This window comes from Abramis brama (assembly GCF_963993115.1).
Source record: "Abramis brama genome assembly, chromosome: 6".
In the NCBI taxonomy this organism is placed as follows: domain Eukaryota; kingdom Metazoa; phylum Chordata; class Actinopteri; order Cypriniformes; family Leuciscidae; genus Abramis; species Abramis brama.
Genome location: NC_139968.1, coordinates 19,057,846 through 19,084,485, shown reverse-complemented (window position 1 = coordinate 19,084,485; position 26,640 = coordinate 19,057,846). Strand labels below are relative to the sequence as shown.

Here is a 26,640-nt window from a genome sequence, read left to right as displayed (position 1 = left end):
TATATTTTAACTTTTTCCCCTAAAATCAGTTTTTGCCTCTTTATCCCCAATTTATGGTTTAACCCCATTTTGCTGTGATATTTCCTCTAAAATAAGTTGATATTTCTGACACCATATTTAAGAGTTTATGACAGTTTTGACCACATGGTTAAATTGAAGTACATTGATCAAACAAAATGAAATAAAATTCAAAATGGCCACAAATGTTTTGTTAATTTTTATTATTTCTTTCATGACTTGCAAACTTTGTCCATCTAAGATACAAATACACCAGTTGAACATCCATGCAGAGGTGCAGAAAAAACACTGAAATTTCCATCAAACACTCACACTCACAAAAATATTATTGATTGATTACCACAGTGAAAATATTACCCATGCACACAAGTTACAAACACCAGAGTTGACGGGATCCACTATGAAAAAAGCACAATGAACGCCAAGTGAACAGTTCACATCCATATCAAGTACATAGGATTGGCACTTTTTTCATACACCTGTTAAAACAGGAAGACTCCAGCATTCGAGTGGTTTAGGATATTAAAGACTTGATGAAACACCTGAATATAAATGAAAAGCTTTGTATGCTTTATGCACTCCAATAATTACCGCACAATCCACAGGTCATAAATATAGAAACATTCTTGTCCATTCCCTGCTTTGCTTGTGTAACCAACCAGCAATTAGTTAGTATCAATGGGGCCATTTGTGATGTTTTTTAAAAAACATTTTAATGAGCAATAGCCAGCTCATTACCTCAAAGATGCCTTTTCTGCTCTTCATCTATAAAATGGAGCCAGTAAAGGAATAAATGCTTACTAAATTTATATAATTTATTATGAAACATCAAAGGAGGCTAAATATTTCTTCCAATAACGTACTAGCCATTTGCCAGATTTTACTAGAAAAATAATATCTCAAGCCAAAAAGATCCATGCATCCATCCATCCACTTATCCATCCATTCATCCATTATCATACTCATGTCATATTTCATTCTATTCATACGGTTTCTGTTTGTTGAAAAAGCACATTGCACATCATATCACTCATTTGCATAATGAAACATGCAGCATATATACCTCCATTTCCTTTCCATATGAATTTCACCTAAAATTTAGCTGTTGAAAATATCTCTTTTACTACAGATGGAATGTGGCATAGATTGGCATTTAAATCTTTATATAACACAAATATTAGTTGATATTTCACTTAGTACTTTCCTCTGGGTAAGTAGTGTGCATGGAAAGACTTTCAAAGAAAGTGTTTCATATGGACCATGTTTTATAAAAGGCTTTTGACAAAGAGTCCAAGCCAAAACACTCATTTTTCATTTGATATCCAACAAATAGATACAGATAATGACACTTAGTCAAACAATGATCAAATTTGAGCAAATCTAAACATGCAAAAATCGCTCTTTAGTAAGGCTTCTGGGTTTCACCAAATGACATTCTGCACACTGTTGCAAGAATACGTCATCACATTTACAAGTTTACGCAAACACATGCAGTGTGACACAAGATTGTTCAGTCTGTTTATTTGTCCTCCAAATTAAACAGCAGATGCATCCAGGATCAAAGCTAACATTAGCACAGAGGGCCATTGTGTAGCTTCAAAGGACTGCGTAGCTCTGTTGAAAAAAGTCTTTACAATCAAAAAGGTAAACACTTGGTTTTAATCTGGCTAAATGAGTACAACTGAAATACGGAAGGCAACATACAAAAAGACTTTGTCATCGTTTCTTGTCAAAGACTCTTTTATATTTACAGGCAACAAATTCAAAGCTATGCTAATACCTTGATCTATCATTGGCGTAACTTGGTTTTAAAAAGTGGTTGGGACTGGTGTGTTGGGTGGGGGGTCAGGGTGTTAAAACAAGGCTATATATCAGAAATGTACAATAACAAATGCGCAAAAAATAACATTATATTTTCCAGAAATCAATTTCAACAGTGCACTGAGTTTAATTTATTGAAATGAATTACACCTATTCATCTTACACCTATATTTTGTCTTTAGAGTGAATATATCACGTATAGAGTCTTTACGTGAATAAGTGAACAAATACATAGTTTGCAGGTGATGTTCATGTGTCAGCGGTCTAGTGGTATAATTTTTAGTTCTGGCTTCTAATCTGCCCTTTTTCTCATTAAAACCCAAGACGTTCATCAGTGATATGTCAAGAGCAGGGACACGTTTGTGTGCGTTTTGTTTTGCGATTTCACCGAAACGAACAGAGTCTGGATTTCAATAACAACACATTCCAGTGCCAGATTGCCTCTTATTTAACACAAACAAACTAAACTAATTCTTTGATAGTCAACTGGAGTTGTTTACTTTGTATTAGGTACAACTGTGCCGGGAACTCCCCCCCCCCCCCCCCCCCCCCCCCCCCCCCCCAAATTACGCCGATGTGGATCTTGAGCAGTTTTTTTCTGAATTTGTGAATATTATATCAACCATAGGATTAGGCCACATGAAAGACAACGAAGCAAATAGTACAGAAATCCCCTTTTACCCTATTGAAGACAGTGTCCCAGTGTCCCATTATGAAGGCCTAAAATCCAGACAAGAGCTTGCACAAAGGGACCTCCCGTTCACCTAACAGCATGTCTCTTTTCAGGCTAGTGCCTTTATTCACAACCTTGATCTTCAAAGCTAGGTTCTTAACCTGAGCCGAAGTCACCGAATCAAAAAAGAAGTCCTCGTTGAAGATGGGATTGCGGCTGTTCTTGATTATCGTGCTCCTTTGCTTCTGCAACTTGCCTGGATTGAGGTAGAGCGACACGCAACAGTTGATGCTCTTAATATCAAACATGGGATCATACAGGTCCTCGGCCGCCATAATGCGTATTCGCAGGCGGGCTGTACCCGCGTCGTAATCTGCACAAAGTCGGACGGTGCCTCCTTTGTGCATGTTGATGGTGTGCTCCTTGTGTTGAAGATGCTCCAGAGCTCCACCACCTTGCAAGGAGGAACAGTGGCTCCGTCTAGGAACGTTCGGGCTGGGCTCCGCCGAACTGCACTCGTCTGTGGACAAGGAACTATGCCTGGCAAATGTCCGCTTGCCTTTTGCAACCTTGGCCTGTGTCTCATGTGTGAAGATCTTGAGTAGGGAGGCGGAACGGGATAGCAGTGGTGAACTAAATGGGGAGGACTCTGCCGAAGAGCAAGTGTCACTCTCGCCACCGCTAAAGTATCGGTAGGGGTTTATGTGCGAGGTGTTGAAGTCCGGAGGGTTGAGGTGATTCCCCTCGTTGGTGCTCTTGCTTTGGGTCTTGCGTTGAGTGTTGGGTGACGTTACTGGGCTGGTGTGGTCACAGTGGAACAAGGATTCTTTTCGCCGGGTGTGGGGACTCTCCATCAATGTGGCAAAGCCATAAGAAGTCTGAGTCTTTGGAATGTAAGGAAGTGACATGGCAGTCTGGGATTGAGGGTCGGCGTTTGTGTCACCTGCTACAACGTCGTCCGCACTCTCGATCTGAATGATGTGGCGGTTTGCCGCCCTAAGCAGGTTCTTGGTGTCTCCTGCCAACTTGCTGACCAATCGTGGGCTACGAGGGCTACTGATCTTCTTGTTGTTGATGGTTTGCTCGGACGTTGAGGGTCTCAGACTTTCTTTGGACTTGACGTCAGAAGCTTCGGCCTCTGGTGGGCAGCTTACCAGCTTTGGAGGGATGAAGAAATCTGGAATCTTATCAGGTGTGAGGACATTGCTATAGACAGGCCCCTTCCCCTTGTCACCTGCCTCTCCTTGCCGGAGCACATTTGTTTCAACTGAGTCCCGGATCTTCTCCAGAACCCACATGATCCCTCTGGGTTTAACCCAATGGGTGATCCGCCGTCGCCTGAAACAAGTAATAAAACGTTCAGCAAGGAGCCTTAGATACGCACAGCTAATAATAACTTACAACAACAATGTACCATTATATCACGAACAATCGTCCCACATATGTAAAGTTGTAGGGTGACATATACAGCAATTTTCAGGGGGGACTTTGAGGGTTGCAATTATTTATTTATTTTGTGAGGTGGGTGGAGGTTCAAGCCCCTGCTTGACTTCTTGACTTGAATAAAACAACATGCGAGTTCATACAGTTCATTTACAGTATATAGACTTTGTGTGACACGGCATTTAAAGCAAATTATCTGACAAAAGAAATATCAAGATCAAACAAATCTAATGATATTTGAAAAACTATGACTGTAGACAGAAAATCGAAGAAAAAAAAGTGCCTGACATTTTTTTTTTCTGGCACCATGCAGATACATTTTTTTTCCCCCTTTATTGTTCTCAGTCCTGGTCCTGAAGTACCCAGGACATTTTGTCCTTATGACACACACCTGATTAATATCATCAACTCATGAGAGGCTCTGAAGAGACCTTTACTGGGTGCGTCAGATAAGGGCGGCATCCAAAATAATGTGCACTGGGGTACTTCGGACAAGAATTGAGAACAACTAATTTAGGTAGATAAAAAAAGTCACCTTTATTTATATAGCTTATACAATACAGAAGCTTTCAAAGAAGCTTTACAGTGATAACAGGAAAATTATGCATTTCGGCAGTCAGTTCAATGTTGATTCAGATCCGTTGAAAAGATCATCAATTATTAAATTAGTTCATAGTTCATCTATAAAGCAGTTCTTCAGAAAACAGTGATGTCATTGTCCAGCTCAGTTCAGTTCTCCTCTGGTCAACGAACGAACACGGTGTGATTATGATTCAGGCAGCATTACAAGTCAGAATTCAGATCAGGATCGGTAGCATTCAAATAACAGCAACGTTTGGACATGATAAGCTGTTAAGATTAACACAAAAGTGACTTAATCATGTTGATTATTCTTATTTATTAAATATCCAAAACTGAGACTGAATGCACAGGAATAGCAACAGGTTGCACTGAACATGCTGATGGTTTGTCTGATTCATTGTTCACCTTCTCTGACAACTGCCACTCACTTATAGCAGAATTAAACAGAATTACTTTACAGAATTTCTCATTAAAAAAATGGTGCTTGAAAATCAAAATGACATAATCTCAATCAGCAGATTATTTTTGTTTAATTTAAAATATGTAACATCCACAACATCCAACTTTTCCTCTACAAAAGTACAAAATGAGTAACCAGATGGTGAGAGTTGTAACAGTTTCAAATGTACTTGTATTAAAAGGACAGTGAAAGCATCATAAATGTATATTTTGACTTAAGCATAACTATAAATTACTGGAAAACAAGACAAAGACAACAGCTTATGATAAGAGTTTCAATAGACTATGAAATAATTTGTATCCTGTAAAACAAATCACTAGTTTCTAATTAATCGTCTAATATAGCCTATCAAATAATAGCAATTCTTAATTACAATGAAGTTCAAGAAAAGTAAACTTTTAAACCTGTTGCATAAATTACTTACTGGATTTGTTAATGATTTTCCTCTCCGTTGCGAATCCTCACACGGTTTTCACCTTTACAGGCACTTGAGTGTTCATTAGTCTGTGTGCTGCAGTGTTTCCCCAGCCCGCGGTGAGAGAGGTGCAGATCCGCAGGGCTCCTGTTGCGCTTATATAGTCCTACTGCAGACGCGCGCGCGCCTGAACGAACCAATCAGAGGAAACGATGCTCTTCCGATTGGAGATGAATCGATTCACCGAAGCCGAGGACTGAAAAAAATCAGAGCTAAATAAATGCTGGGTTTAAAAAAAAACACACACAGTACTGTGCCTGTTTTATTTAAAGATTATGGTTTCAAATATTGTTAAAAGGATATGTATGTTGATGTAGTACCTAAAAATGAAGTCAATTCAGGGTTTACTGTAACGGAGAATTTGGAACAGTTTCCGTTAAAACATTTTTTTTTAATAAATAATTTTATGTGTCGGTTTCCTTAACGTCATTAAAGTCATTATAAACAATATTTTGTCTTATATTTTGTCTTATATTCTAGATTTGTTTTTTAATTAAAATTATTTATAACTATGCTATAATATATTAGTTCTTTTCTGAATCTGAAATGTTCTCATTAGCCTACCAGAATCGTTCAAATCATCATTAATTTGTTAGACACTGTCGCAACTGAATAGCTTTAGTAATAGCAACAGTGTGTAGGCTATAGCCTTCAGACAGTAATGGCTGGAGTTGATTAAATCTGTTCTCACAGAAGAGGATGTGCAAAATAAGCATATACTCCATCATCGCTTGTTAGTTGCTCAGTCACTGCTAAAATTGACTGTTCTGAAAAAGTGAAGTCAGCGGAGCACAAAAGCACTTGACTTAATTTAATTTAAATCACTTGCCAATCTTCTGCCGCGATCATTGGTTTCCCTGGAGACCTTGCTATATCTATGGCAACAAATAGATTTTTACAGAAGCAGAAATAGAACAGGTTCCGAATAGTGACCCGTGGGGAAAGAAAGAAACCCCGGGGTGATGCTGTGGGGCTCCAGGAATAGATTAAGCATTGACTTATGTACATGTACTTTCACGAAAAGCTTTTTAAAAAAATGCTCAAGAACTAAAATAATAATAATAAAAAAAAAAGTTCACGCAATGTGCTATAGGCTAGGCTATTCAAAATCTGAAGGCATACGATATTTGTGAGAAACAGAACACAACTTAAGTTTTTATTTAGGCTACTAATGAAAATAGGCTAGCTTATTAAGAAAAGTAACGATTTCCATCTTGTGATTAATCGGTTGACAAAATGATTCGATCGGGAAGAGAGGATGGACCATTTAGCCTACTGACTCAGCAGTTAAAAGCCTACATTTAGATCGGTTTCTCTCACAAAGCTATAGTATGACTTCAAAAGACATAGAATATAGCTACTAACGAGTCAAATAGAACACGTTTATGAAACTTGTCTGGTGCTTTTTGAAGTAAAAAAACTTACTATAATTGCAATGAAACAAAAATTACCAGTAGGCCTCCATAGTCCACCCAAAAATGAAAATTCTGTCATTAATTACTCGCCCTCGTGTCGTTCCAAACCCGTAAGACTTTCATTCATCTTCGGAACAAAAATGTTGATATTTTTAATGAAATCTGAGAGATTTCTGTCTCTCAGCTTCACAACTACTTGATGCTTCAAAAAGTTCATATGGAGATTGTAAAACTAATCCACATGAATCAAGCGGTTTAGTGCAAATTTTCTGAAGAGACTCGATCGCTTTGTATGATTAACAATTTGAATTTAGGCTTTTATTCCAATGAGGTTCATTCTCATGTTACGCATCACATTTGAGCTTCAACAAGAACCGGTTCATTTTTGTGTTACGCAGCATTTTGAGCTTCAACAAGAACCAATGAGATTCATTTTTGTGTTATGCATCACATTTGAGCTTCAACAAGAACCAATGAGGTTCATTTTTGTGTTACAGCACATTTGAGCCTCAGCAAGAACCAGTGAGCTTTGTTCTTGCAAGTACGGTTGAGCTTCAGTTGATGTTTGCTGATCAATGATATGTGAATAAAAGCCTAAAATCAATCTGTTCATCAAATAAAGTGATTGAGTCTCTTCAGAAAATTTTGACTAAACCACTCAATTCATATGGATTAGTTTTACGATCTCTTTATAAACTTTTTGAAGTGTCAAAGTGGTAGTTGCTTAGCTGTCAATGGAGGGACAGAAATCTCATGTTTCATCAAATGTTCATTTGTTTTCCGAAGATTAACAAAAGTCTTGCGGGTTTGGAATGACATGAGGGCGAGTAAATGATGACAGAATTTTCATTTTTGGGTTTTTAATGCTAAATGTAGCATAGATAGTCTATTCACCAAATTCAGTACGAACTCATGTCAAGTGCCATTACCAAGTCGCACTGTGTGCCTCTATTTCAAGAGTTTGGATGGATGACTAGAGGACAGAAATAAAGATCTGGTATAACAAGAAAACAGGCTTGAACTAGAAAATGAATCCACAGTTGGACAGCCAAAAGGCTAAGAGCTCTTAGTGTTCTAACAAGTAATGTATGGCTCACATGGATTCATTTATGTTCTTTGACAAACGCAAGCGGGAAGAAAGGAAGAGAATAAACACCACTCACTCATTTCACAGTAGGGTTTATTGTTAAACTACATTGCCCGTCATTGGTTTCCTTGGCGACAGCGACACACTCATACCCTCCTGGGAGACTTCAAGTTTTTCCCCATCAACCTCTTGTCTGAATCGCTCGACCCACCAATCAGCAACAGCGAAGAGTGTGTGAGAAGAACACTCCTGTCTGGAGGGCAAGACCCTGTTATGATGGGTTAAGGATGCTTCATATACAGTAGTTGAACCTATAATGAAACATTAAAGATAGCTTACCCAAAAATGAAAAATCTGTCATCATTTACTCGCCCTCAAGTTGTTCCAAACCTGTATGAATGTCTTTCTTCTGCCAAGTTTCTACAATACTTCACATAAAACCACATTCTGTGTTGTGCCACAACTTAAAGGGACAGTTTACACAAAAATTTAAATTCTGTCAGCAATTTCTTTCTTCTGCTGAACACAAAAGAAGATATTTTGAAGAATGTCAGTAGAATGACATTTTTGGGTAAACTGTCCCTTTAAGTTGTGGCACAACACAGAATGTGGTTAATTATGAAGTTTTATTGCGTTCCAAGATAAGCTAAAAGGTTTTCCAGGATTTCCACATCATTTGACCAATGACCAAGTCATTAACGATTACTGGATAAGGATTTTAAATCCAGTAGAGATTGCAGTCACAAAATACAATATAAACATGGAATCATGTTTGGAAGCAAACAAAATGTATTTTTTTCCCCAGAACAGTTTTTTTTATTTATTCATGCATTATTTTTATTTATTTAAATGTTACAATTAAATTTGGTTTTAAAAAAGGCCCCTGAATTATAAAATCAAAAATGTTGTCCCGGCTATGTGAATTTTAGCAATGGCTCTGGCGTGACAGATCAGAGTCGTGCCGTGGTCATGCCTCCAATCAAATACCTTTCAGTTTAGCTGACCTTCAAGGTTTGTCGGCGTCACAGATGTGCAGAAAAACTCCAGACTACAGTGACATCTTGACAAAGCCCCTTCAAAATGGGTCTTGGCATGTGTGTGAAACTCCATTCACTCCTCATTCCATGAAAGGTCTACCACCTACGATCAAGATTTATACCTTTAAAAAGCAAATTATTAATTCATATCTATTTATGGGACGACTGTCTAGCATAAGCCTTTTCTTCACTTGCATTGTACTATAAAGTATGGTGCTTTATCTTAATATATACACACAAGGGAATTACATCATAAGCATGTCATGATCCATGTTGACTCACTCACATATTCCATGCACTGGTACTGAAGTATATAATGTCATTAATTTTGAGCTGCTTTAATTTGAAATGTAGCAAATTTAAACCAAACGCTCAATTTTGAAAAAGAAATGTCAGGTATATAAACACATTAACCTATTAGCTATAGTTAGGCTAGGTTGACAAATGTAATTCCATTACAATAAGAAGCCCACTGCTGCCCTCTAGTGGCAAAATTGGTACCAGTTGGCACAGTGGCACCATCTACAGTTGCTTTAATTTCATTTTTATTTGAAAATATATATATATATATTGCAGTGTAGAAAGATAATTTACTATTCATTATATAATTGGATTTTATTATTTGTTTATTCATCAGCAATTGAATTACAGCAATTCTAATAAAGACCTTTATTCAGACTTTAAATAGATTTACAAAGCATACCAAAAAGAAAAGAAAAAAAAAAGTACAAACAAGAAGGGAAAGTGGCCTAAAATACCCCTTTGTGCATATAAATCAGCTGAGCGGGTTTGGAGAGTCTGTTGGGGTCAAAAGGTGAGCCACAAACACACCAATGTTTTCCTGAGGAGGATTTTAGGTTCCAAATAAAGTCACCACAAAGCTTTAAAATGAATAAGGATATACAGAATAACAAAACTAAAATACCCTCAAATGTCAAAGAGTAGCTAAATATAGCGCAGAATCAAACTCAAAAGATTCAAACTACCTCGCAACCCCCATAAAATTGAAAACAAAACACACATAAAGACAGGTTTGTTTGTGGGTAAAATGACACACATTGAAGTCCCAAAGGAAACCAAGCTTAGAATGGTGTGAACTGTATGCGATGCATCAATTTATCAAACGCCTTGCCGAAATCCTCTTCTGGAGAACATTTATCGGAGAAGCTTGTTCAGTCCTTGGCTACAGAAGCACAATATAATGCATTGTGGTGTAAGAAAGAGAAGTAGCCCTGAGAATGTGTATTAGCTACTTTCCCCCCCCCAACTCAAGACGCCAATACTGTTAAATCACAGAAATGGAAAACCTGAGATCAGGTGCCTTTGAAAGGCAAGTTAGTTGTTTATCAAGGACCAAATAAACATGAGCTGGACTGTTTCGCACTGATTGGTTGAACCAAACCTGCCCCCCAAAAAACCAGACAAAACAAAATGTAAGAAATAAAAAACAAACCCTCAAAGCGTCTGGGTTTGGAGTTGACTGCAACTGTCAGTTGCCGTTCGAACAGAAGTACAAAAACAGTTCATCGGGATCAATAACCTCTTGCCCTCTGTGACGTTGGGGACCTCAGGATCTTCAAACAGAAAAATCATTCCTTTTCCTTGATTTAAAACCAAACGGAAACCAGAAGTGAAGAGTTCGGAAAGCTCGGGTCGTCAAGAGTCCTCCGTCCCAGAGTCGTCTTCATCATAGCGACAGCCCTCACCTTCCTCTTCATCGTCGTCATCTAAATCCTCATCATCGTAGTAGTCATCGTAGAATAAGGTGGTGCCCTCGTCGGCGGGTGGAGCGCGGGTACGGATGCAGTATTCCGCCAGTGTGGTGGGCACTTTGACCCCGTCCCGTTCTGCTTCGGCTTTGGTGGCTAAAACCTGCTTCCTGTGGACCAGGACCAAAACATGCAGTTGAGTGCAACCCTCAAAATACAACACAAATTATGAACATTATGCATGTAAATATGCAAATATGTCTAAGCATGACCGCAAATGAGTGAAAGGGGTTTTTGAACCTGATGATCTCTGCATATTCGCGGTCTTTCCCCTTACTGTCCCTCCATTTGCGGTACATGACAGAGGCGTCCACGTTGGCTGGCGAGAAGGTGTTGGGTTCATTCAACAGCGAGATAACGCTCAATAAGATCGTTCTGAAATGGAAGTAGATATCAGCTGATTAAACGAAACCAATTACGACCATTTGGCTTAATTATTAATCTCAAACTGTTGAGGTGAACTGAGAGGAAGGGGAATTGCGTAAACAATCACAAGGGAAACTGTCAAATATCCTGCTGTAACATTCAGACAGGCTTTTGATTAAGAAGGATGTCGTACCTCACATTCTGTGTTGGGTTCCACCTCTCTGATGGCAGTTCTCCACTCTGGGGATCGTCCACTGGCGGGTGCAGAATGGAAATGCATACGTCGCCATTCTGAAATAATGTCAAGTAATATTAAAGGGGCTGTCAATACGTTTAATACCTAATTGTGCACGATCTATTGATTTTTTTGTTAACTCTTTCCCTACCAGAGGTTTAAAAAAAAAAAAAGTTGCCAGCCACCACCAGCGTTTTTGATCATTTTCACAATTTCATGGCCCCCAGAATATTTATTTGTATGAATATCTGAGGATGCAATATTTTAAAAGAAAGAACAGAGCCTCTGCTTTAAAATAAACAAATGTTTAATTCTAGCTTTAATCCATTCTTTTTTTTATCAACACTTCAATGTGGATAAAACACGGAAAGCCGGAAAATTCTGTCAATGGCAGGGAAAGTGTTAATAAAATCACTGAAGAAAAAAATAAAATAAATAATAATAATAATAATAATAATAATAATAATTATAAATATAAATATATATAAAAAGTATTTTTGGAGTTCAAAAGTCTTAAAACCACAAGTCAAAATTCATTAGTGAAATTTCCCCTCATTTATAAAATAAATTATATTACCAGCATTAAAACTGAGTGAATAAAAAATTAATTTTACATTTATTATTATTATTATTATTATTATTATTATTATTATTATACACTGATTTTTATTGAAAAGCTTTGAACCAATTTTTATAGTGCCATATAAATAAACTTGATTTGATTAGTGACCTAGAAATAGTTTGTTTTCAACTTTTCATTTAAAAAAAAATAAAAAATCTTAAAGATATATAGATTTAAAATACCAGATTGTCAGTGTGGACTTCTGTATAAACAGTGCATTTATTTGATCACACTCAGTTTTATTTTTAAGGAGAAAAAAAATGGTCTGATGCAAAAGCAATTAGGATGGTCAAATTAGGTAAATTCCTACATTCATTTATTTTTAAATAAAAAGGTAAAATTCATAATAAGTATTACATGTTTGTGTAATGAATTGAATTCATATAAGTTTTAATGAAAGCCAACACTGATCAGGCTGTAGTTTGATTGGGTTTGAGTATAACCTCATAGATGTTGGGATGCCACATCTTGGTGAGGAATCTGAAGGCAGGAGGCGAGTACGGGTAGTCAATGGGGAATTTGATGCGTGCCTGAAAGAAATAACACATTTATTAGGGAACGGATGTAATAGCACATTGTCTTCCAACAATACGTGATGAGCTCACTCAATGGAGCAATATAACACCAACACCCAATCTCTACAGGTACTGTATAGCTTTGTCATTTAACAGCGAAATACACCTCCATGACACATTTAATGATCCATTCAATGGCTGAGTGGTAAAAATTGCTTGGGTAAATTACAAAAATCTCTCACGCTCCAGACCACACATCCCTTTCAAAATCAAGCACTACCCTTTGATACGTTTCCCATTTGAGAATATCTGATTTAGCTGAAAGCCTGTTACAAGTTAAGCTACCATCTGCAATGCAGCCAACAGCATATACACTGATTTGAGGTGCAGGCTGATAATCCGTCCCAAATTTCGACAGAAGACTTCAAGCGTTTCATTGCGCTGTAGAATTACACATCCTCAAACATGTATAAATACTATCAGTTAAAAGCGTGAGCACTACTGTAAGCTTCATGTGGGTGTTAGCAGGCAGAATTACCCAGACAAGCATGTACCATCTACAAGTACACTTTTCACAGGTAGAGCAGCAATCTTAAAAAAAAACTTGTAGATCCACCAGGGGTTCGTGATAGTTTGTGAACTTCTTTCCTAGAAGAAACCTAAGAGCTTTATGAAAAGGGAAAATCAATTAAACACCAGTTCATGGACTATCGTTCCAACCGTGGGGTTGGAGGCACCATTTTAAAGGTCTAAACTTGTTCAGATTTTAAATTCAGTGATACGATTACACACTGGATCAGTGACATGCATATTCATGTATATCCGAGCATAAACAAACCCTTTATACACACAGATCCTTCACAATCTGTAGAAAGCTGAGCCTGGTGCCTTACAATACAGAGGGTGGTGGGCACACATGCATACGGACCACTCCGCAACCCCCACACATACACACACATTTGCTGATTTGGCACGGTCAGCTGGTGTGTGCTTCAAAGGGCCAGCTCTCGGAGGGGAGACTGGGGGTTGGGAGAGCCAGCAACCAAACACACACACACACACACACAGTGCCACCTGTACGTATCAAGTGATACTCGATTCCTGAAACCTAAGTAGCGCAGGGCAACTTTCAAGCAAGCAAGCATATTAAACCTCAAGTAGGGATCTGTGTAAGAAGGTAACAGTATTACGTTTCGCCAGAGGCAGCTTACAGGAGTCGCCGCTGCACATGACCCGACACACAAGAGCTTGTGACAGCAGTGTCTCTCTTTAGCTACATTATCTAACAACTAGACGAGAGGACTTAAACTTAAGGCACAGGGATGTACAAAACTGCAGATTTTTGCGTACTAGCCAATACTTGAAGCCCTGTATAAATAGGCTGTGTATGATTTTTACGATCATTGCTTGTGCAACATTAGCAGTCTATCAGACTGTATGATATACATCATAACTAAGAATGAGATTTACCAATCAGTAGGTTCAAAGCTCAGTGAACAACTGCGCGACAAACTTTCTGATGCTGCCAGAAGTTTGTCAGAGGCTGAGGTTTATTGCAAAGGCATCAGTGAACGTCACACTAGCTGACTAAAGATTGCCAATTTTTGGCCTACAAGGGAAATCTTTCAAACTTTTCCATAAATTTAACAGCGTTTTTTAATTAGTTGTTGAAATACGATTAAGTCCGCTTCTGTAATTTGTTGGATTAAGATGCATCACGTAGATTCAAAAAAGAAAGAAGATAAAACTAAAGCAATGCGTCAACAACGGCACAAGATTAGCAATTGAAGGCTGTACAAAGACACTCTGCCATAAGAATTGGACTCTGTCCAATATCAAGAAGTTGTGCAACTTTAAGCATTTAATTGCAATTTTTTTTTTGACACGTTTAAAAATTATCGTGAACTGTGTCTGCAGTAACCGCAGTTAACCATATTAAATCATTTCTATGCAAAATCTCCCAACCACAACAAAAAAAACCGCAATGCATCTACGAATCTGAGGCCCTGTTTACAGCTGGTATTAATATGCGTTTTGGTCGATCGGATCACAAGTAGACAAGGGCGACACATTCCCGTTTACACCTGGTGTTTTAATCCGTCTCTTTTGTCCACTTTCAATCCCTTCTGTCCTGATTTCTTCAAGGGGAGGGTCTATGGGCGGGTAAATGTTACTGTATGGGGTTTTTTTTCAGATCACTGTGCTTGGTACGTTTTTCGTTTTCAAATCATACTTGGGTCTTCAGCCGACAAAGTTGAGATCCTGTCTGGCTAGTTCGCTTCCCATTATGTTTAAGCATTAGGCGGAGAGTAGATGGTCTTTTGTGGCCGTTTGAACACATTCGATCACATGAGTGTTTTTCACACTACGAAAGCAATCTGGTCGAATGAGTTTTCGACTACCTCTGGAGGTGGTTGAAAGTGGACAAGCTCAAAACAATTTAGACCCCATTTACACCTGTATTTAGCGTCATCAACTTGTGATCCGATCAATGAAAACGCTTCTTAATACCAGGTGTAAATGGGGCCTGATATGTTACATCTCTAAATTTATCTCCCAAATTGGAAGTGGTCGTTTGCGTTATATGATTCCTTAATGGTTGGTACAACTGAATATCTACTGGCAAGATGAGTGTCATATGATGTGTCACAGCTCATTGTTTTTGGAACGGTTGATTCAACAGATGTTAAACTTCGTGAACGAGCCAAATACAGCATTTGGTTTACATGAGAAACTCATTCTGCAATACACTCATAACCGTATATTTGGTTGAAGTGAAATGCAAATGACATTATGGGCATCTTGGAATTAAAAATACGTTTTTGCTTGAAAAATCCCTGTCTTAGAGCTGCCTAAATATAAATCTCTCTCCTACAATCCCATTTGAGTAAACGAGAATCCCATGGATATTGAGCTGGTAGAGGAAATAAACCAGGTCACTGCTGCTCTCCTTGAAAAAAAAAAAAAAAAAAGTCCTGTTCTCCTACACCTCTATCACTCTTCCTCATTTTCTGTTGCATAATCTCACTCCCTCCATCCCAACTGAAACATTAGAGCGGACGGGAAAATGGTGTCCTTGAGGGAAAAGTGTCCCTGAGGGTCATAGGTAGGAAGTTGTTCTTTTAATTCCCACAGCTATACGATTAGTACAAAAACCTTCATTGATTTAGGTAAGAATGAGCAAAAACAAAAAACAAAAAAACAAGTCCAATCCAACCTGACCGTTCAGATGGAAACATTTTAGCATTTAAACCAAATGTGGTTTTAAAAATAATTTCTAGCTTCACGTCTCACATTTTCCGTAGTTTTTTTTTCCAAGGAACTTTAACACAGTTTGATATTCAGAAGCATATTTAATGCTAGTTCTAGTTGTAACATTATTTGTTCCTCAGACATTCCTGTTTAACAGAAAAAAGTATCAGCTGTATGCAAAGTGACCCACATTTGGCTTTCGACCACTGAAAAGGTGTACAATTTACTCATGGAGCCACAAAATCCCCATATCTCTGGGATTGAACCATATCGAGCCTTAAAAGTGAAGATATCAAAATAAAGTTTAAGAACCCATAGTGAAACCAAAATTTGTTAAGTGTGCTTTTTCCTATTTTTGAAATGTCACTATTGCAACAAGGATTAGTTTCACTTTATTTTGATGGTCCCTTTAACACATTCTGTTGACCAAGTAACTTTGCACCTACATGTCTACTAACTCTCATTAGAGTGTCAGTAGACTGGTAGGGTTAGGGTTAGAATAAGTTGACAGTTGCAAAGTTACTTATAGTCAGTAGAATGTCTGTTGAGGATCATCACAATAAACTGTTAGCAGATATTAAGCAAACAGTCCACTAATACTCAATGTTCAAAAAGGACCATCCAAATAAAGTGTTACCAAAGAATTTACTGATACACCTAACCATCTATGTGTGAAAATAAAATAATGATGCTGGTATCTCTCTAAAGTAATTTTCGCCCACCTTTTATCACGTCTGATACTTTTTCCTTTTAAAGAGGATAATCTGAACAAATAATGTTGAAACTGGAAATGCATCTTGTTTTTTTCTATAAACAATTACATAGAATATACCTGTCTGAGTGCCATAAATATTTTTCCCCACAGTTGGCGTGCCTGTAACGAAACGTATTAAAGATATCTTAATATCTTTATAGATTCTAATTCGGAATAAACTTTTCTTTTGGATTCTTCATTTTTAAGGCCCTATGTGGTTTGATCCCAGAGAAATTGGGATGTCAATGCAACGTGTAGTTAATGATACTGCGTATTTGAACACTGGAAGCTTCAGAAGCTGTTAAAATGAACAAATATCCAAATATCCCTGAAACTGATTCAAATATATATTCTTATAAATACTCTTTTGAGAGGTATTTATGCCTCAGAGAGGTAGGCCTATGTGTTCCATTTCATTGTTTTGATAGAGGGACATGAAGCTGCATTGAGATCCCCATCATTAAAAGGCATTAAAAGTGAAGGTTCCAAAAGAAAAGTTCATTAAGAATGAGAATCTAGAAGGATATTAAGATATTGAATACTTTTAGAGTTACAGGCACGCAAACTTTGGAAAAACAATATTCATGGCACTCAGGTGCTTATGCAATTGCTGATAGAAAAAAAAAAAAAAAAAAAAAAGATACATTTCTAGTTTCAGTGTTATTTGTTCTTCAGACATTCTTCTTTAAACAACTATGAGCTGTTTAAAAAGTTACCTACATTTGGTTCTTGACCATTGAAAATAGATAAAATTCAACAATTTGAACATGGAGCTGCTTTAAAGGAACACTCCACCGTTTTTTGAAGTAGGGCTTATTCACCTTCTTTCCTACATTTAGATAGGTGGGCAAATGCATTTTTGTCTCAGTGCATGCATTGTTTTAGTTTGACAGGGTCGGCGCTAGCTTAGCTTAGCATAATGAATGGAATCCTTTGTTGCCAGCTAGCATGTCCTGAGTAAAAGTAATATAAAAAAAAATAAAAAAAACACCTAATTACTGCGTATTCACAACAAGTACAAATAGCGATGCAGATTAACACTAGACGATTTCCTAGGTAGATATTGACTTATATATTGAGGACTATATTAGGGGGAAGCACAGGCGAAGCACTGCTACCTGGGCGTGATATCTCTGCGCCCAAGTAGCAGTGCTTCGCCTGTGCTTCCCCCTAACATAGTCCCAAGTCAATATCTGCATAGGAAATCGCCTAGTGTTAATCTGCATCGCTATTTGTACTTGTTGTGAATACGCAGGCCACAAGAAGTAATTAGGTGTGTTTTTTTATTTTTTATATCACTTTTACTCAGGACATGCTAGCTGGCAACAAAGGATTCCATTCATTATGCTAAGCTAAGCTAGCGCCGACCCTGTCAAACTAAAACAATGCATGCACTGAGACAAAAATGCATTTGCCCACCTATCTAAATGTGGGAAAGAAGGTGAATAAGCCCTATTTCAAAAAACGGTGGAGTGTTCCTTTAAGACCCCCATATCTATGGGACTGAACTATATAAGGCCTTGAAAATAAAAAGAAAATTAACACACACACACACAAAAAAAAAGTTAAAGAATGAGAATCTAGAAGGATATTAAGATCTATTGAATACTTTTAGAGTTACAGGCATGCCCACTTTGGAAAAACAATGTTCATGGCACCCAGACAGGTGTGTTTATGCAATTGTGTTGATAGATACATTTCTAGTTTAAATTTTTTTCTTAAGATATTTCTCTTTAAAAGAATAAAGCATCAGCTGTATGAAAAGTGAGGCACATTTGGTTTTCGACCACTGAAAATGGTGGTCAAATTAAATGCTAAAATTGACCAGTTTACTCATGGAGCCGCATTAAGATCTCCATATCTCGGGGATTGAACTATCATGGGCCTTTGAAATGAAATCACCAAAAGTAAAGTTTATTAAGCACCAGAAAATATAAGGATATTATGATTTTTTGATACTTCTTGAGTTACAGGCATGCAAACTTTGCTTTTCCCCCCATTTTTGAACTGTCACTGTTGGATTATAATGCAACAAAGATTGCTAAATTCAAAAGATTTGACTAATAGACTTGCCAATCTTGCCAATCAAGATTACATTTACGGTAATATTTTGTCTTTCACCCTTAGGCTACTTATGTTTGTCTTTCTACAGAAAAAAAAAATATGAACAAAATCTAAAATTTGAGCTGGGGAAGTTTCCGAAATTTGGTTGATTTGACATGGAATGACCCTATAACACATTATATGAAGTGTACACAAACCTTCATTCACTATTGAGGCAAGCATGAGTAAAACTAAGTCAAATCTGATCTGACCATTCAGCACACATCTTGAAAGAGTTAAATTGAGTTGTTATTATGGGCTGACTCACTCCAAACACCTTCCAGGCACAAAATGAAGCCAGAACAGGCCCAGTTAGAGCATCAGTCTCTCATTTCTGTGACACTCCGTGAGCGCGTAACATGACTCGAGTCAAGCCCAGCTCATACCACCTGCCAAAGAGCCTGGGCGTGTGCATGCTTCACTGGGGCTCAGGAGCCAGCCCTGCTACCTGTCAGCTAAGCGCCACGTGTAAGAACTTGAAGCCTGCTTAAAGGGATCCCACTCATGAGAACTTAATGACTGTGCCAAATCTCTCTTAGCTGGAAAATTGAAGACAGATCCAGAGTGACGTTAGGGGTGGACGGCATGACCAAAATCTGACGAACGCGATATGAGTCATTTTATATTACAGGAACGATTTATCTTCCGATTAACATTACATTTTTGTCAGAAACTCAAAAAAGGTTTTATACAGCCTAATCTTATTAACGGATTGTTCCGATTCAATTCTGAATGGATGAGCAGTGTTCGTAGCCGCTGTAAATTGACTACAAAAATATGGTAAATTATATGGTAATACGTCAAGTTTGTTAGAATTATGAAATACACTTGACTGAAAATTAGTTTTAAACAACCATTTATTTTACATTTGTGTCTGCTGTCGCTGAGACAGACAGACATGAGAAATAGATAGAACGACAGACCAACAGATAGATAGACAAAGATAAATTGACAGAAGTATAGAACGACAGACAAAGATAAATAGAACAACAGGTAGAGAGACAGACAGATAAATAGACAGATAGACAAAAAGATAAATAGAACGACAGACAAAGATAAATAGACAAACAGAGAGAACGACAGAACGAACGACAGATAGATAGAACGACCGACAGATAGATAGAACGACCGACAGATAGATAGAACGACCGACAGATAGATAGAACGACCGACAGATAGATAGAACGACCGACAGATAGATAGAACGACCGACAGATAGATAGAACGACCGACAGATAGATAGAACGACCGACAGATAGATAGAACGACCGACAGATAGATAGAACGACCGACAGATAGATAGAACGACCGACAGATAGATAGAACGACCGACAGATAGATAGAACGACCGACAGATAGATAGAACGACCGACAGATAGATAGAACGACCGACAGAGATAGACCGACCGACAGATAGATAGACCGACAGATAGATAGATAGAACGACCGACAGATAGATAGAACGACCGACAGATAGATAGAACGACCGACAGATAGATAGAACGACCGACAGATAGATAGAACGACCGACAGATAGATAGAACGACCGACAGATAGATAGAACGACCGACAGATAGATAGAACGACCGACAGATAGATAGAACGACCGACAGATAGATAGAACGACCGACAGATAGATAGAACGACCGACAGATAGATAGAACGACCGACAGATAGATAGAACGACCGACAGATAGATAGAACGACCGACAGATAGATAGAACGACCGACAGATAGATAGAACGACCGACAGATAGATAGAACGACCGACAGATAGATAGAACGACCGACAGATAGATAGAACGACCGACAGATAGATAGACCGACCGACAGATAGATAGAACGACCGACAGATAGATAGACCGACCGACAGATAGATAGACCGACAGACAGAGATAGACCGACCGACAGATAGATAGACCGACAGATAGATAGAACGACCGACAGATAGATAGAACGACCGACAGATAGATAGAACGACCGACAGATAGATAGAACGACCGACAGATAGATAGAACGACCGACAGATAGATAGAACGACCGACAGATAGATAGAACGACCGACAGATAGATAGAACGACCGACAGATAGATAGAACGACCGACAGATAGATAGACCGACCGACATAGATAGACCGACAGATAGATAGAACGACCGACAGATAGATAGAACGACCGACAGATAGATAGATAGAACGACCGACAGATAGATAGATAGAACGACCGACAGATAGATAGATAGAACGACCGACAGATAGATAGAACGACCGACAGATAGATAGAACGACCGACAGATAGATAGAACGACCGACCGACAGATAGATAGAACGACCGACAGATAGAACGACCGACAGATAGATAGAACGACAGACAGACAGAACGAACGACAGACAGACAGAACGAACGAACGACAGACAGATAGAACGACAGACAGAACGAACGACAGACAGAACGACAGACAGATAGAACGACAGACAGATAGATAGATAGAACGACAGATAGATAGATAGATAGACAAATGACAGATACAGATAGATAGAACAGACAGATAAATTAACAGACAGACAGATAGATAGACAGAATACAGACAGAACAACAGATAGATAGACAGGCAAGATAGACAGATACATAGATAGAGCAACAGAGACAGACAGACAAATAAATAGATTGAACAACTGAGAGTGATAAGTAGATTTTCACATTTCTCCTGAACTTCTGTAACAAGCCGATAATTCTCACATTATGGCTGAAAAGAAATGAAGATAATTCAATTTTATACCATTTTGTCTAAATATAAAGTATTATATAAAACAAAAAATAAAAGCTACAAATCTTCCTGTACAAATGCTACAAGTGAAACTAGGCCCCACAACATAGACATTGGTTTTCAGATTTCCATATACGTACATGTATAGTTTTGTTGTGAACAATCATGCCAAAAAACAGAATAAAAGGTCCATTTCAACAGAGAAAAACAAATGCAGAAGGGAAACCGGCCTGTTTCTGATGGGGTAGTAGTGTGCAGGAAGTCATGGTTACTCATCTCTTCCTGTTGGAAGAGACTCTGAGAGGGTCCCATGGCTGACCTGCTTCCTTCCTCCACGACAACAAACAGAAACACACACCGTTTTCCACATCAATGCAGGACAACAACAAGACTGAACCAAAGACTTTGACTGAACTGAATGTTCACAGCTATGAATCGTCTCTAAAGTTTAGACAACATGAAAAGGAGACTGAACTGGCATAATACATTTGTTTCTGGTTCAAACCAGGTTGTAGCCAATGTGCCCAGCCGGTCGGTGGCCACTTGCTGATGGCATGTGTGTGTGTGTGTGGAGGATGGTTGGCCAGCATGCAAGCCAACGACACAGGCATAGCTATGAAGCCGGGCTAAATATAACGCCACCATTGTTGTAGTCTGCCAGAGTGACTTGGCTTGGACACAGCACAAGGTATTTAACATAGGTTACATTACAGAGTAGCCTATATCTATCTAATATGTTACAGTATTTCAGGTTAATGCATTGGTTTATTTTTGTACTACATTTATGAACTCGCATGAGTCATGAAAGCTATAGACAGATGAAGCAATAAATATGACTGATGTCTTCCTGTTGACAGAAAATGTTCAACACGTAGAACAACACTAAGTGATACAGCTCCAAAAATGAAGCAATAGATTGTGTCATTTAGGGTGATAGGTTGGCTCTGGAAAAGTCAATGTCCATTTTGAGGAAACGTTGTTGTGGTTTATTATCTATGAAATAAGCCTATACTTTGAACTTTAACCAAGTAAATCACATAGAGAGAACTTTACAACGTTCAGTCAATGTTCTAGAGAGCTGTGTGTAAAAAGTAACACTATGGGAACAAGAGCAAATGTTGGACGAATGGAACGTTGGCGGTCAGAAAAGTAGAACGCCGAACCGCTGTTTTAAAGTGACAGTACAGCGAAAAATTAAAATTCTATTATCACCCACAATTCCACATGTCGTTCGAAATCGTTCGTTCTTCCGCGGAACACAAAAGGACACATAGGCAGAATAATAATGACAGCCTAAGTCACATATCTCCTTCATATATTTCATTTTGTGTTCCAAGGAAGAAAGTAAGTCGAACAGGTTTGGAACCACAGAACGTCACTTCTTTAAAAAATAATAATAATAATAATAATAATTGGGCAAAGAAACACTCACAACGTTTACATCAGATGTCATAAACAATGGTAATAAAACAAAGAGTCACTGACCCTCAAAAATGACATTTATACATCATGAAAAACAATTACTCTATGTATAAAACTCATCAATTAACAAAATATAAGACAGTCAGCCGTCACTCACCTTAAAATATCCCCCCTCATAGTGCGTGTTGGGGGGTCCAAAAATCGCGACTTCCCAGTTGTACAAGTCCGACTCATCGACTAAAGTTATTTTAAAGCCTTCAACCGGCTCGTCCTGGAGACTTTTTAGCTCCAGCATTAAAGCCTTTTGGGAACTCGCAACATGGTGGTGTCTATGCTGAGCCATATTCCAAAAACAAACGACCAGGCATCCAAAAACAACCCCGCAAATAAGTTTGATTCGTCCGTTTCACAAACGCGCCGCTAGGTCAGTGGCAGAACACGCTGAAGTCGAGCGAACAAACGCGAGATAAATCACTCGATGACAATTTTCGCTTAGCGAGTACCAGCCCCAGCGGATTTGCTGTTCGCGTCGGGCATTTGAAGTCCCACGTTACGCACCTGCCGTCGATATTAAACGTGTTAAACTAATCAAGCGTTACGCCAGTAAACAAACATGCAATGCGGGGCAGCTTGTTCGAGTCGTCTCGCTCCCTCCCCCAGCAGCGTCACGCGAGACACGGTGCCACCAGTAGACCACGTCCCTCCTAATATCCTCCTGCAACCAATGGAGGGCATGCTGAGTAGCTTAACCCTACGAGTAAAAAACAACGGAAGGAATATATTTTAACAACGCTTAAATATAATACTACATTATCAATATTATATGGCAAGAAATATTAACAAAACCCATGTTTACTTTTTTTTTTAAATCCCCACACTATACGAGGTAATTTGTCACAAAGTAACTTCCATTAGACAGCCTTTTTAGAAATATAGCAAAACAATTATGAAACACGTATCTATCTATCATAGACCAAACAGCAAACTAATTTGCTCTTAGTGTTAATGTTTACATGCATTCTAACGTTGTTCATATGCTAAATATTAAAACTTAAGAAAAAAAAATATGTTCACACACACGATTAGAAACAAGAAACATGTAGTTGTTCAAACAGAGACAGACATTTGGTCTACATGTATGAATTTATTGGTACACACATTAAACTATAGCATCCTTCTCAAACTCTCGGGTGGACATCTCAAGAATGTAGCTTGCACATTATTGGTCATTCTTTTAGCTCATTTATTCATCTTAAAACATTATATTACATCATACAGTCGGAAAATACATATGAAGGAGTTGGACAGTACCTTCAAACGAAGAGCAATGAGAGTATATTTAATGAAAAGCCAAATCCAGCCATATCTGCACTATAACTTGCCAGAGGGAAAACCTTATTAGATTAGCTGGGCCACTTCACTTGAATCACATTTAACAGCTAAGTATCTATATGGACCCCCTAAATCCCCCCAAACCCCCTCTATTGAGATCGAGATATATATCTATATATCTATATATGTATATAATAATAATTTAATGCAAAATGCAATTTTTTAAAAACATTCCAAGACATCTTTTGAAGTGTATGTACTCATAACAAATAAAAATACATTTTACCATCAAAAGGTGTAATATGGTGAAGCCAACTTTTACGTAAAAAAACTAACTAGAAAATAATTGCGGCAATCAAGGAATGATGGGGGAATTTTCTATGCAAGTGTTCATGTATTAGTCAAAACCAGAAAAGTAGGCAAAAGTTTACATTCCTACCCATGCAAGTTATACATTTCAATGTGACTTAATGTGTTAATAAGTCGCTTTCATCCACATCAGATGATTCAGTCTCGTCTTTACATGGCCTGGAAACATCTAGAGCTGCTGTTTTTTCCAGAAACGTTCTATTCAAGTCACTTCTTGTTGATGAACTTGCTCTTACATTGGAAAACACTTGCAGGGTACCCTCAGGATAACGTCCCGTGAGCAGATAACCACTATTTTGGTTGCATTCTCACAACCGAGCGCTACAGCGAGCTGGATCAGACAGTGAAACACAGGAATTACTTACAGCATGTGCTGGAATTAGTCAGTACAAGTTCATTAGTGTGGGAAAAAAAAAAAAAAAAAAGGCATTTAAGAGCATATTAAAAAAAAAGAAGTGATTCATTGTAATCTGCAAATGTACAAGACGGCAGTTCTAAGAGCTGAAGAACACATGTAGAAGCATGAGTTCGGATGATGTCAAAGCCACAGAGGCATCTGATGGATGTGATAGACAGGAAGTGCACATTTAAGTTTTCAGGCTCCCTTATTCTTAAGTTTTAGAAACAAGGGATGACTTTGATATAATACTGTCCAGAAACATGAGACACTGTCAAGGTGTTAAATGGCATGTTTGAGGTTAAAACCTTTAAACATTAGCGCTATCAGAACATAATTTCAAAGCGAATTTCGGTTCGTAACAAAAAGTACAGGTACACGCTCTTACAATGGAAGTCAATGGGGCAAGTGTACAGTTATAGTTGCTCTATAGACTTCATTGTTCGAGCGTGTACGCTTGGCCCATTGAGGAAGTGCATTTTTGGTGTTTTTTTCACAAACTGAAGCACAAATTAAAATGGTAAACAAGCAACTTTGATTTCATCCTGATGGAGACCAGAACACGGATTTGAGAGACATGAAATTGTTCATTTCGCCACTTTTATGACCCGCCATTATCCTGAGCAAAGGTTTGTAAGTGTGCAGTTTTGTTAAGTACATGCTATTGTAGTTAGCGATGTAGTTTTACCTGTCAACATTAGGACTCAAATAGCAGTGGGCCATCACATGATATTGTGGTTGAATGCAACCGTGTACCTATAAGTCCTAACGAAACGTACAACTGCACTTGTGAGGCTCGGAGTGACATTAGTTGCTCAGAGGCAGTTTGAGTTGGAGATGTGGATCTTAAACCAGTCCTGCTAGCCTTCGAAAAGAGCAACATGAACCTGGTAGGGAACAGACACGCTGATGTTTAATGCAGAGAAAGGCGCTGATGGAGTTCAGGACAGAAAACAAACTCGGCAAACAACACAACGCAAAACACTTTAAAAAAAAGAAAAGCACACAACTCAAGCATCGACAACGAAGAAATCCAGTTCTCAATCAAGATGAATGTCATGGACCGTTAAGACAATGGAAAGAGCGTCAGAGAGACGAAGGATGCAGGATGAAGAGTGAGAATCAGATGCACGTCGGAGGTCAGACACAGTTGAGGAGGGGAAACAAAGGCAAGAGACGGTCTTAAAAGAAGAACAGAGAACGACCGATTCCAATAAATACAAAGGTTCAGAGGAGGGACACGAGTCTCAGAGCAAGGGTATATGATTCTGAGCGTGTGGGGGTTCAGAGGGGTTACTGGGCCGTGAGGGGGTCACAATCAGCATTTCGAGAAGGTCTGCTTGATTTCGTCCAGCACATTCCCCAGCAGCGATGGCTCGTCGCACTTGGCGTCGATGGTGACGGTCTGATCGGACTGGAGGAGAGAGAGAGAAATGAGAGGTTAGCATGAACGAAGGAGCAGATGCATCAAAGCAAATTCAGCGCTGATCTTTAAGTACTTAAAGAATCGTTTAGTGGAATCAGAATCAATACGATTCAATTCCTTGGGATCTGTATCCCTTGGATTCATCTGAGGCGCACTCACGGTTTTGACCAGCAAACAGACGTGGTGACCCTGGATCGACCTGCTGTACATGGAGGCGCAGGAGTCAATCCTCTCCACAACTGTGAAAACAAGAAAGAAGAGCACGAAAGATTGAAGGGTTTTCATTTTATCAAACGCACTA

General features: G+C 38.5%; 3 protein-coding genes across 6 annotated transcripts in view; all 3 read right to left on the bottom strand.

Annotated features, from left to right (window-relative positions):
* Nucleotides 1-231: 231 nt before the first annotated feature.
* LOC311085593 (C2 calcium-dependent domain-containing protein 4C) lies at nt 232-5,544 on the bottom strand. Its single transcript, XM_084118122.1, has 3 exons — nt 5,422-5,544; nt 2,369-3,850; nt 232-2,301 (listed from the first exon to the last, which is right to left on the bottom strand). The coding sequence occupies exon 2, from the start codon at nt 3,808-3,810 to the stop codon at nt 2,560-2,562; it is 1,251 nt and encodes a 416-aa protein (XP_083974248.1). The 5' UTR covers nt 3,811-3,850; nt 5,422-5,544; the 3' UTR covers nt 232-2,301; nt 2,369-2,559.
* A 4,067-nt stretch (nt 5,545-9,611) lies between these two features.
* Nucleotides 9,612-23,496, bottom strand: cdc34a (cell division cycle 34 homolog a). The gene is made up of 5 exons (XM_084117228.1): nt 22,973-23,496; nt 12,447-12,533; nt 11,340-11,437; nt 11,021-11,155; nt 9,612-10,890 (listed from the first exon to the last, which is right to left on the bottom strand). The coding sequence occupies exons 1-5, from the start codon at nt 23,156-23,158 to the stop codon at nt 10,668-10,670; spliced, it is 729 nt and encodes a 242-aa protein (XP_083973354.1). The 5' UTR covers nt 23,159-23,496; the 3' UTR covers nt 9,612-10,667.
* A 538-nt stretch (nt 23,497-24,034) lies between these two features.
* ap3d1 (adaptor related protein complex 3 subunit delta 1) overlaps nt 24,035-26,640 on the bottom strand; it is a 32,049-nt gene continuing 29,443 nt past the window's right edge. For all 4 annotated transcript variants that reach the window (XM_084116000.1, XM_084116001.1, XM_084115998.1 and 1 more), the window contains 2 exons: nt 26,499-26,578; nt 24,035-26,327 (listed from right to left, as the gene is read on the bottom strand). In XM_084116000.1, the coding sequence (XP_083972126.1) occupies nt 26,232-26,327; nt 26,499-26,578 (176 nt within the window). In that variant the 3' untranslated portion in view covers nt 24,035-26,231. The remainder of the gene's footprint in view (nt 26,328-26,498; nt 26,579-26,640) is intronic.

Coding starts and splice junctions, on each gene's coding strand:
- LOC311085593 (XM_084118122.1), bottom strand. CDS start 3,810: ATGTGGGTTCTGGAGAAGATCCGGGACTCAGTTGAAACAAATGTGCTC.
- cdc34a (XM_084117228.1), bottom strand. CDS start 23,158: ATGGCTCAGCATAGACACCACCATGTTGCGAGTTCCCAAAAGGCTTTA. Junction 12,534..22,972: donor ATGAGGGGGGATATTTTAAG/GTGAGTGACGGC, acceptor TATTTCTTTCAG/GCACGCATCAAATTCCCCAT. Junction 11,438..12,446: donor GGCATCCCAACATCTATGAG/GTTATACTCAAA, acceptor ACATTATTTCAG/AATGGCGACGTATGCATTTC.